General features: G+C 39.6%; 1 protein-coding gene across 1 annotated transcript; it reads right to left on the bottom strand.

The window, feature by feature from the left end:
- Positions 1-1,263: 1,263 nt before the first annotated feature.
- LOC139740377 (cell division cycle 7-related protein kinase-like) lies at positions 1,264-10,453 on the bottom strand. Its single transcript, XM_071650970.1, has 10 exons — positions 10,300-10,453; positions 9,542-9,628; positions 8,784-8,919; positions 8,079-8,172; positions 6,917-7,059; positions 5,787-5,949; positions 4,991-5,453; positions 3,130-3,279; positions 1,569-1,700; positions 1,264-1,499 (listed from the first exon to the last, which is right to left on the bottom strand). Exons 1-10 carry the CDS (start codon positions 10,451-10,453, stop codon positions 1,264-1,266), a joined length of 1,758 nt encoding a protein of 585 aa, XP_071507071.1.
- Between the last annotated feature and the right edge of the window lie 2,257 nt (positions 10,454-12,710).

Raw genomic sequence — 12,710 nt, 5'->3', positions numbered from 1 at the left:
TCAAAATCATCAAAGATATGCATTTCTGAAAAACAGGACACCAATGAAATTAATTTCAAAAAAATAATAATGATCTGAATTGAAGTAGTCAAATCGTGTCATTTTGGTAATCCAGTGGTAACCAGCAAAGTTAAAGGAGACCTCCTGATAATTTTCAGATTTTTACATTTGAACAACTATAAATATTAGTTATACTGAGGACAGAGTTTCAGAATTTGTGATAATTGGGACGAAGAATAACAATATTTTCAAAATTTAGAACAACTTGTAATGAACAAGGATGATGACATGGCAGAGTCACCATAAGAATGCATGAGTTGGGGCTCTTGGAAGCAGAACAAAAGAAGAAGGCATGCATAGATTATACACAGGTGAACTCGCAAGCAAGCGGTATTGTAATGAAATTTCACTGCTACATTTCTGAAATATGTGAACCTCCTATGTCATCATCCTTGTTCAGTGTAATTTGTTTAAGGTTTTTTCAAAGTATTGTTTCTCTGCTCAAGAACCACAATAAATTCCACAAACCTATACATGGAGTTGTCGATTTATGTACATGGTGTGAAATTATGAAAATCGTCTGCAATGTCCCTTTAATGGAAACTTCACCATTCCAAATCAAAGCACTGAACTGTTCCACCTGTCCCTGAAGAGTAATCAAAATGACCTTTGTCTGCCCTGTGCAATCAATACATTTTCACACACAACATATAGAATGGGATTGATTATCCAAATTTTGGAACAGACACGAAGTCTCTGCTACATCAATATATTTGTCTGGAATGTGAGAAAGGCACTTTGAGAAGAGAATGAAAAGAAGTTGAAAGTACTGTGGATGAGAATCAAAATATTGATTGTGCATTCTGACATATACATTTTTTTTTTGATGGTATGCGATGGAGGTAACTTCACTTGAAAAAAAAAGAAAGAAATCGGAAGGGCACACATAAGAAAAAATAAACACCTAACACATAGGAATGGAAAGTAAATTCTAAGCCCTCTTCCATTTAGAGCTCATTTGTAACTTGCAATACTTTGTATGTGCAATTTCTATATCACTTCTGTGCTAAACAGTCAGCTACTATGGCAGCTGCAACTTTTGAGACTTGCACTCGATGTAGCACTGGTTGTGAAGATCAAACTGTCTTTATGGCAGCAAAGAACCCATCAGCTAAAAGCTGGTCTAAAACTTTGAGATTCTCTTGTGAGCTAAAAACAGAAATCATGAAGGTAGATAAACACCAATTAACGTGATTCTGTTAATCAGGATGCTTCCATGAGGAAGGGATGTTTTAATGCCTCTGCGGCAGTGATTCTCCTCCTAGGGTCCAGCTCGAGGAGGCGGGAGAGGAGGTGGTATGCTGAATCCGGAAATTGGTCCCTCTCCTCCTCCTCCTTAACCCCTGGAGGACTCTCACTCTCCATCGAGATGGAGCCACAGACGAGGCCATCTTTGGGTGGGCTTCCAACGTTGCCGTTACTGGCTCCACCACTACGACCTGCATCTGCCCCATTTGCACTAGTCTTCCTCGCCTTGGGGGATGGGCTTGGCTCGGAGCTATTTTTACGCCGCTTCGATGCCTCCCCGTTGCTGCGGCGACGAGACTTTTGCCGATGCTCTGTGGTGCCATGTCTGAGTTGGCGACACATGCTCTTCAGGTCCATGGCGACCAATTTGACACTGCACTGCAGGTGTTTGCCTTTGGGGAAAGAAAATTTGGTATCCATAAGGGCAAAATCCAAGTTTATACTCTGATGCTCTTTTCAGTTTACACAGTATTACCATTTTTGCACGAATTTAACAACTTTTGAGATCTATGCATGCAAACAAAGGTTAAAAATGGTCAACCTTATGTACAGATTCTGTCTCAGTGTATAATTTACTGTAAGTAGAGTCCCAATCTTGCTAATGCACAAATACATCTACACATATTCAGAGATAAATTTACAGAAGTCAGTTGACTCTTAAAGATTCAACTTATACATAACAAGGAAAAGTAGAAATTACGCGGTGCGTAATATATGTCCCCGCCGGAAGTAGCATTTTGTAACAAAATGTGCAATATAGGTAAAAAATCAAGGTCAAAGGTCAAAGAAGTCAAAGGTCAAAATTCTGTGTAGAAGTTTTGAAGCCCTCACCTAGTGCCATCACATAAAGCAAATGGAATCGAAATTGGGTTAGAAATGGCGAAGGAGTAGCATTTTGTAGCCAATGTACAATATAGGTAAAAAATCAAGGTCAAAGGTCAAAGAAGACAAAGGTCAAAATTCTGTGTACAAGTTTTGAAGCCCTCACCTAGTGCTATCACATAAAGCAAACGGAATCGAAATCGGGTTAGAAATGGCGAAGGAGTAGCATTTTGTAGCAAAATGCACAATATAGGTCAAAAATCAAGGTCAAAGGTCAAAGAAGTCAAAGGTCAAAATTCTGTGTAGAAGTTTTGAAGCCCTCAACTAGTGCCATCATATAAAGCAAACGGAATCGAAATCGGGTTAGAAATGGCGAAGGAGTAGCATTTTGTAGCAAAATGTACAATATAGGTCAAAAATCAAGGTCAAAGGTCAAAGAAGTCAAAGGTCAAAATTCTGTGTATAAGTTTTGAAGCCCTCACCTAGTGCCATCACATAAAGCAAACGGAATCGAAATCGGGTTAGAAATGGCGAAGGAGTAGCATTTTGTAGCAAAATGTACAATATAGGTCAAAGGTCAAGGTCAAAGGTCACAACTGAAATTCTGTGTAGAAGTTTTAAAGCTCCCATGTAGTGCTATCATATAAAGCAAAGAGAATCAAAATTGGCTCATAAATGACAGAGAAGTAGCAAATTGAACATTTTGATCACACACGGACACACACACGGACGGACGCACGGACGGACGGACGGACACACGGACACACGGACGCACAGACACACACACGTACGGAGCCCGTTTCATAGTCCCCTGCTCGAACTCGTTCGGCGGGGACAATTAAGTGGTATATTTGTAAACCTAGTATCAAAATATTCATTTTGGTTTTCCTATCATTCTTTAAGAGAAGGACTGCAAACATTCTTCATCCATCAAAAATCAGTCAGACTCCAAAGAGCAATCAAGGAGGTACTAAAATGTAATTTAGAAGGAAATTGTACCTATCGCCCTCGCCGCTTCCTTGGTCTCCTCGGACCCCATGATGCTCATGATCTGGGCCAGGGCAGTGATGTCGTCCGGTGCTCTGAAGAAGGGATAGCGGCCGCTGAGGATGGACAGGAAGATGACCCCTGCTGCCCACATGTCCACGGCTGGGAATTTGAGTCAGAAGCACCAATTGAATAAAGCTTTACAAGTCACCTTTGTTATGATCTCATCACTCAAATGTCACCCACCACATGACAACAGATACGAGGTGATTCACATACATGATGTACAGAGTGACAAACTCAAGGTATATTTACTCAAACCCAGTGCCCACAATAACCCTTGGTTCTTCATTAAAACAGATTATGGCCAAAAAAAAAAAAACCCCAAAAACCAACTATTTTTTCCCCAATACAGTGTACATACAGGACTACAGCTCAATTGTTTTGCTCATCTCTTTCAGCACAAAGGCAACATCTTGTTTCTATTAAATGCCAATCAACTGTCATCTGTTGACTGAATGAATTAAATTGTAAATAGTCCATGGGCCAGGCCAGATATTGGTACCACCTGGGGTGGCAAAACCTTTTTGGTGTCATTTTGTTTGTCGGGCATAGATATGCTTGTCAAGCTATGATAGCATTTCCAAATGAGTAGCTTAGCCATAATAAATGAATTTCAAACCAATTTGGTTTTGTTGTTATATCCCTATACTTATGAATCGAGACTAACCGCTATACAAAGAAGAGAACTGTCTTCTGTATGTTTACAGGTGTTCTGTGGTAAACGCGGTGCGCTTAGTCTTTATTCAAGGCAGCGGAGGGAATATCCAATGGTTATGATGTCCACAGCGCTTAGTCTAATATTCAAGATGGCGAAGGGAATATCTAAAGCTTATAATACAGTGTATATCCTTTTATCTAATAACAGCAACAACAAAAAAGCAATTCCTCGTGAATTTTACCGTATTTTTCAATTATTTATCATTTTCCGGTGAAAACGCTACGGCGAAAACGCTATTAAATACCACGCCAATGTCGCTTTATTTCCATCCAACAATGAAAGATAGTGCAAAAACAATGTACCGGTACACTACAATACATTATAATAAATAATGTTGTAAATGAACAGAGTGATTTTTGTTTAAAACTGATGCATTTGTTGAAAGGGTAGTATAAAAACAGTATAGATAATCCCTTTTATTAGGAATTTTAGATAATGATAACCATACATTGTTCTAGATATTAAAAGACTAAGCGCACCGCGTGACAGCTGTGGACATCATAACCCTTTGGATATTCCCTTCGCTGCCTTGAATAAAGTATAAGCGCGTCGCATTTACAACAGAACACCTGTGGACATACAGAAAACGGTGCTCTTCTTTGTATAGCGGTTAGTTTCGATTGAGAAGTATAGGGATATAAAAACGAGACCAAATTGGTTAAAAATTCATTTATTATGACTAAGCTACTCATTTTGAAATGCTATCATAGCATGATAAACATATCTCTGTCCGACAAACAAAATGACACCAAAAAGGTTTTGCCACCTCAGGTGGTACCAATAACCCATTTTTTGGGTCTTGGCCCATGGACCAAAAGTACACAGCACTTTGTGGCAAAGAAGCTGATGGTCATTTAATTTTAGATAAAACATATTCCAATTACTTCTTGCATAAACAATTCGAACAAATGCTTGTTGTTACATAAAAGATTACACATTAACCACAATCATACATTTGCATATATCTAGGGATTCTTTCCATGAAATCTATCCTTGAGTTACTAGCACAAAGATAAGGTTAGCAGGATCATCATGCAACTTGTCATATAAAAATCATGACAGCCTTTAGAATCATTAAATCATTTTATTTACCGGTTGTCTGATCGGGAGACTTCAGAAGAACCTCTGGAGACCTGAATCCTGGGGTGCCAGCCCGAGGGGCCACCTGGTTCCTCCTAGCCAGACAGATGTCACACACCTGTGGTAACCCATAGCAACAACAGGCTTCCGGAGATGCGGGTTCGGGCCCAGCCCTCTTCCCGATGCCCTTCAAGGCCAGCGACGCCCCTTTCCTCGTCAGGACCATCGGCTTGGGGGTCAATTTCTCCTTCGTCTGGTGGGCGTCCTGCATGTTCTCGCTGCCTTGCCGGGCCGGCGTGGTGGCTTCACTCCTCTTCGGGTCCTCCTCTGTGATGGAGATCAGTCGGTGTCGCCTGTCCCGAAAGGACTTCTCTGTGGAATGGCAGAACGTGTTGGGGTCTAGTTCGGCCAGACGAGGGGCTGGACCCCGTGAAGACTCTGATAGGGTTCTCTTTGGGCCATTTTTCTCGATGACCTAGTAACAAGAAGGCATGTTCAGTTCAAAGAAATGTTACCCTCGACGTTATAACCTCCCTCTCGATGCTGCGCGAGGAACAATTGTATTCAGAATCCTATTTCCTTTTGTCTCACCTTCACGCACATTTCAGTAGTTACATGTAAGTTTTCCATCTGTTTATGACATCTCAGATGTAATTGTATCATTTTACTCTCAGCACTTTGGGGCTTCTAATGTACACTCACACGATCGACCTCTAAGGTTGAATTTGAAAGAGAAATCAATACGAGCAGACACACAAGTCACTGTTATAGGAGCAAAGGTTACAAAATCAAAACTACATATCTCTACCTTGTTTTCTGAAACTGAAGCTGTTCGGCGAGTATTCTTGCGAAGCTGGGAAATCCTTGGCGTGTCTTCATGAAGAACTCCCTCAACAGTAGACTTGGACGATGCCTTTAATTTGGACTTTGAGGGCACCCCTTGGGCAAGACCAAAGTCTACAAGCGCATACCTAGTTTGAGGGGACAAAGCAGGAATATTTTATTTAAGGTATGATTGTTTTTTTTTCTCTTAAAGTATAGTTTCCAATCTTAGAAAAAAAAAGAAGAAAAAAGGTTAAACCTGTCATGTTAATGCCTTAAATTGCTGCAAATGAGGGCAGGGCACAGGGATACTGTGTCCAATGTGAGCAGAATTTGGCAAAGATGAAAATTTTAGATCACATGTGAAAAGCATACACAGGAACCATGAATTGAGGCATGTCTATATTTTCTTAGATGAAAACTTAACATGCCCAAAGCATAGGAATACACAACTGCTCTGATTCATATGCAAATTTTGCTGTGCAATAACCAGTATAGATGGTGTTGAATGCAGGTACAGCTGTACCAAAACTCTCAAACTCTCTTGACCGAGTGAAAATTTAATCTGAGAAATATGCAGTGAAAGACAGCAAACACGCAGAGATATATTCTGTCTCTTAAACCTCTTCTGCTGAAAATCTAATTTGCAGTCTCTCCATTGTAAGGCTGCTTATATGCAAAATAGCATTGGACATTAATCAAATACCTGTCACAGCCTAAGTCATACTTCTTCCTACTTTGAAAATGTGATATATAAATTTGTCCAAGACTAGATATCCTGCTTTTCACAAGAACACACATAACATGTAACATATAATATATAATATATCACATAATATATAACATTTAATTACTTTATTTATGATCATACTGACGAATTCCTTTCAATACAAGCAAGTAACCTCAAACCACTGCTAGGGATTACAGGCTTTAAGGCACAGTAACAACAGAATTTCTGAAAAGAAATTAAAACCTCTGTATCTTGTAAAAGATGATTACTTTTACAAGATGGTTTCTTTCTCTCTCATTCTTAACTAACATCTGGTTTAAAAAACAACAACTGTATTTAGGTATCCTAATACACTGCAGCAAAACAAAGCTCTGGTGATGACGTACTGCTTTGTGAGTCGGTTGTAGAGAAAGTTGCCCGGCTTGACGTCTCTGTGGATGACGTTGTACTTGTGCACCCTGTGCAAGGTGATGAAGAGATTCCTCAAGTACTCCCTCACTTCCTCCACAGACATGTCCTGGTAAAAATCCTGTCAGGAAAGTCGAATCAAATGTAGTTGAGACCACATAGCCTAACCTATCAAATCCTGATGATTTCGCTACACAAATCACTCGGTATCATCTCATCACTATAATATACTGGCATCAATGAATTTCACTGCATATATTTGTATTGGAGAAAGGTTGGAAGTAACTGGTCAAATTGATTAAATCTACACGTAATAAGAAAACATTGTCAATTTGATGGAGAAGCAAATATTTGAATCTTCTAACATGTGCAGCCAATGTAAGAATTGATAATCTTTCAATCAAAAGGCTTTTTAAAATTCCATTACCAAAACAATTATATCAACAACAAAAAATGCCAAGATAATTTTTCACTCCACTTTATAAACAATGAACAGTTAATACATATGTGGAAGAAATCAAGTTTAAGATGGACGTTGCTCTCTACTTTGCCCTTTAATCAAGCTCTCGGCCTCTCGTGGCCTTCAACAGGATCTGGGGCACAAGTAGTTGGGTTGTGGGATGTCTTGCATCACAGCAGCGTGCGGATAAGTACAACATACAGACTCATGACCTGCATTCACCTATCTCTCTTCTGTAGTCAAGAGAGACAGCTGAATATCAATGTATTGAGGAATTACATTAATGAAATTGTGATTTAAAGGTATTATTTACCACTGGAAGCAGCAAATTTCAAAAATGTTCGAGTTATCACATTTGAGGCATATGTGTATGTCAGTTTGTATCACAAAACATCTACCATATAAATATTTTGCAAATAAAACCTAAAGCATAAGGAGATCTCACTATTTTTCTCAATAAACCATAACTACAGACGGTTTATTCTAGAAACAATTTCATTATAACTATTATTCACATGTTGTATATTTAACACTTGACATTGATTACACTGATTAGCATTTTTACATTGGTTGTTTTTATCCCCAGCTCACATTTTAGAACCATTTTGAAGTACTAAAGCTGGGTTTATGTTTCATCTGCAAATGGTAAATAATGCCTTTAAGTTGACAAGCCATCTTACCTGGAATCTGTCATGTCTAAAATGAGGCATCACTATGACGATATTGTCCTTATCCCTCAGTGTCAGTTTAACCCCCATCACGTTGTCGCAGCCCCTGCCACAGGAGAGAGACATGCTTCATGAACACTACCTTCACAAACTAATTTGGTATTGCATAAATACACAAGACATTAAGGAAACACTAACATTTCTTACCAAGTGCAACACTCTCAACATCATGTCTTTTGTCACATCAAGGACAAGGAATGGGGCATCATGGATTTAAAACAATTTTCATCAATTACAACATCTGATCTATCATCATCCACATGAGAAGATAATTTCTCATTAAAATGAACAAGAAATCGCTACAAAGAGTTTCACACTACACATGCAGCAATTTCCTGCCACTTCACTTGGTCAGAACCCGCAACATTTTTTTTTCATGAATACATCTCTTTAGATTTGTCATTTTAGATTTGTCAGAATACTTCAGCCATTCCTAAAGGGGTCGCTTCAACACTGATTACTACTAATCAAGGTACAAAAGAAGAGAAAATGTATGTATCTGACTATCACAAAACCTATCACCTTCATGCAAATCATCAAATGATCATAACTGTCAGCAACTAGCAAGTGTGGGTTGACTTTCCTTGGTGTAGCCAACTTTAGATCCACCATACAGAGGACAGAATTTGCTACTTATTGGACAGAGATGAACCTTACCCGATCTTCACCAGGCAGCTGAGTTCACTGAGGATGCGGTCAGGGTGGTAAGTGGGAATGATGTGTTTCAGGGCAAACTCCTGGCTGGAATCTGGATACTGTTTGAGAACTGCTCGGTACACAGAACTGAACGTGCCTGGTAGGAAGAAAGATATGGAAAAGAATGCAATCAAAAAAAAAGGTGTTGGTAACTTTAAAGGTATGATACTCATGTGCAAGTGCTCCTGAAATTATAGAAGGAAAAAATGCCTTTTGATTTCATTACTACTGCTAAATAATAGTGGTTTGTAAACACAATTTCTCCTTTAATACTGCTGAAAGTGTTATCCTGTTAGATTTGTATAATGATGCAAATAAAAATGTTGAATCAAAGATTAAAATCGAAAATTTCAATCTAAAGTGTTAAAAATACCATGCTTTCCCCTGACCACAAAAGGCCAAGTTCGGACAGGTCAACCAGACAGTGCAATATCTTGACCCATTTTTTTTTTTTTTTTTTTTTTTTTTGGGGGGGGGGTAAAATTAGGACCTTAATTTGTTCACAGAAAATAGTTTAGAAGGTTCATGTCTGTGATGCAATGCACAGATAATATCACTGACAGTACTTCATCAAAACATAGTACGGGAGTTTTTGTTGCCTTTGAATTTGTCTGCATGCTGAGAAAGGAAGAATTCTCAGCATTCAGACCACCTGATACAAATTGTTACATCAATGTGGTAAAAAAAAAAAGAAGTTCTACAAACATCAAAATGCTTACCTTCTCCTATTTTGTCAATGACCTTGAAAAGCTCATCAACCTGGGGAACAGATTGCAGCAAATTGTTGATGTCTCCCCTAACTTTCTCTGAAAAAAAGGAGAAAGAAAAGAAAAAAAAAGGATGAACATTATTATAATAGACCAGAATGATGTTCTCAGCTGTAATGTCAACTTCAAAACAACCGAAAACATGACTGCAACCTAGCTAGGTGTACAGAATTTAACCACCTATAGGAGTACACTGTAACTTGTCATGCACAATTTCTATTCTCTTCAAAGCACAAAATTTGTTACTATTGCTCACTGATCAGATTCTTCCGCTTATCATCCTTCCATTCATATACTGTACATGTAGAGGACACTTTCAGTCCCTTTTCTAAAAATTATGAGAATGTAAGACTTTCTCCACATTTCATCTTCTGAACAGTTTTTGTTTGAGTTTTAAAGGAAAAAATCTCAGTGAAGTGTTTTAATCACTTGCCTGAAAAAGAACCAGCATGAATTCTCTATTCCAGATATACTGTGTACAGGTGTAAAACCGAAAGCCAAAGCATAAACAAATTATGTTGTGGTACTACACCAAACCTTTTAAAAAAGGAAGAAAATAAGACAGTAAACATTTACCAAGAACCATGTCTGAAGATGACTGTGATTCTATGTGTTCTAAAATTTGCAATCTTAAAATTGAAACTGGATTTTGATGGCTTTCAAGGATATATGCTCCACTAGGCTGTCAGTTATTTAACAAGAAAGTCTACCTGAAATTCTTTTCGGACAAGGGAATGAAGTGCGCTTCCTCTTCTTTCCAGACGTTTTTGGTGATTTTCCTGGCATCTCTGCAATCTCTGTCTCCACTAAACTATGTTGTAGACTGATAGCACTGGTAGAGCCCTCCTCTACAGCATTGGACATGGTGCTAGTAGTAGACTAGCTCACCTGGAACTCGGCACTATAGCTGGAACTAAAATGAAACGAAATTATAAAGATGTTAATGACATCGATGACAATGTACATTTCTTTTTAAAAAACAAAATAAATTCCTGCAATCTGCAAAACATTGAATCCAGAGGTACAAATATGTAGTTTAGGAAAATGAGAAATGTTTATTAACAGTAATGACAAAATGTCACTACAGTGTAAAAACTAGCTGTCTTCAGTTTTTCAGATACAGTCTGCTGTTGCTGGCCCCAGAGGCTATGTAGCATATCTATGCCTAGTAAATTTACACTATTCCTTTCCTAAGACTCATTTGACACAATGGAAACTAAAGAAACACTCTGAGAGCGTAGACCTCTGCCAAGCAGCTCACTTCAACCACTGATCTTGTTTTTCCGTAGCAATCAGTGATTTCTACCCATAAGCCATATGCAAATAGAAGCCTTTTTTCATGTCATCAATGCCAGCGGTGCGGCGCGCCTCGCCCTGGACCAGAAAACCTAAAAAATACACCGCTTGTACTTTCAAGTTCATTGACCCTACCGGCCAAAATATCAAAAATCCTTCATTTAATCCATAAGAATTCCAGGTTCACTTCCAAAATCTAATCATCTGTCCCTTGTGTCATTCTCAGCCTTTCCTGAAAGATTCATCCAAATCCATCGGCAAATTTTTGAGTTATTTTGCACACAGTCAAACAAACCAACGGTAACGAAAACATAAACCTCCTCCCTAGCTTGGCGGAGGTAAAAAGAGTTATTCATGTTCAGATCCCTTCTTGAGGTGCCCAGTTTTACAGCCAGGTTCAAAAAGGGGAGATCATAGAGCTCGAGAGAAGATGGTGCAAAAAAGTATTCTTAAGTTAAACAAAGACTCTGCTCACAAGGGCAATAGACCGTGTCAAATCCTAATACAATACATGAGATTCACAATAAGAATAAACTAGGCCTACATTCCAGTTCCTGCTGCGAGCTGCATGCACAGTGTCATGTAAATTACTGTATACGCTGTTATTTTCGCGTAATGTTACAGATATTTTCGCGAATGAGGAGGTCAAAGACATTTTCGCGAAGTTGTTTTCGCGAACTGACGCCGACGCTAACATAAATGCGCTATTACCCAAGCGCATGGAGACATTTTCGCGTGTTGTTAAATTCACGATCCAACTGAGATTCGCGAAAATTAAACCCTCGCGAAAATAACAGCTTGTACAGTAAACTACATGTGTGAAATATGCACTGACATTGACATATTTAAACTGTGACTTTAATAGTGTGAGTAATGCACTTGTCAATTGTAGTCCTGACCCTTGGGTAACCGGGGATGGCCGGGACTTGCATCCCACTTGCAATTTTAGGACGTTACACCACCCGGCCAAGTCCCGGCCAAGTCCCCGACAGGCCTGGCAAAATTGAAGTAGAAATCCCCGGCCAATTCCCCGACAGTGAGGGCAATATTTGCACAGAAATCCCCGGCCAAGTCCCCGACAGGCCAGGAAGTATTTGCATAGAAATCCCTGGCCAAGTCCCCGACAAGCCGGGCAGTATTTGCGTAGAAATTCCCGGCCAAGTCCCGACCCTCAGGGCCCGGTCACACTGCCCAAAAGTCGCGTAAACGCATGAATCACCCAAGGAATTAGGTCGTGTGTGCTTGTCCATCAAGAATTTTCGCTGATTTACACATACGCGATGAAAATCACCGATGAATTGCGCAAGAACTACAGAAAGATCACTAAAAAATCACTAACAAACCACGCACTTTCAGCGCACAGGCACGCAAAGGCCCCAAATAGGGCGAATTCGTGGTTGTGCGCGATGACTGAGGTCCATGGAAAACCATGCATTAAATCTGCGCTTTATCACTAATGTCATTAATGAACTGCTTATGAATCGCACATGATTCACGCATGAACGCGATGGCGGCAACATTTTTGCGAACGATCACTGATATTCCACGCATATTTCGCACATTGTTCGCGTAAGAACTATGCAAACTACGCAAAAAATACGTAAAACAGTGCAATACTCCGTAAACTTTTACGCGAAGCCGAGCTTTGACCTCCCCCCAACAAAGCCCGGTCTATTCCCGACCCACCGGGGCAAAATCAGTGAATCTCCCCCAACACAGCCCGGCCCATTCCCGACCCACCAGGGCAAAATAACTGAATTTCCCCCGACAACACCCCGGTATATTTCCGACCCGCCAGGGCAATATAAGTGAATTTCTCCCGACA

The sequence above is a fragment of the Diadema antillarum genome, unplaced genomic scaffold (assembly GCF_040938485.1).
Source record: "Diadema antillarum isolate AM-2024a unplaced genomic scaffold, OU_Dant_1.0 seq00000850_RagTag, whole genome shotgun sequence".
In the NCBI taxonomy this organism is placed as follows: Eukaryota; Metazoa; Echinodermata; class Echinoidea; order Diadematoida; family Diadematidae; genus Diadema; species Diadema antillarum.
The sequence above is the reverse complement of the archived record's forward strand: the minus strand, read 5'-3'. Positions and strand labels throughout refer to the sequence as shown.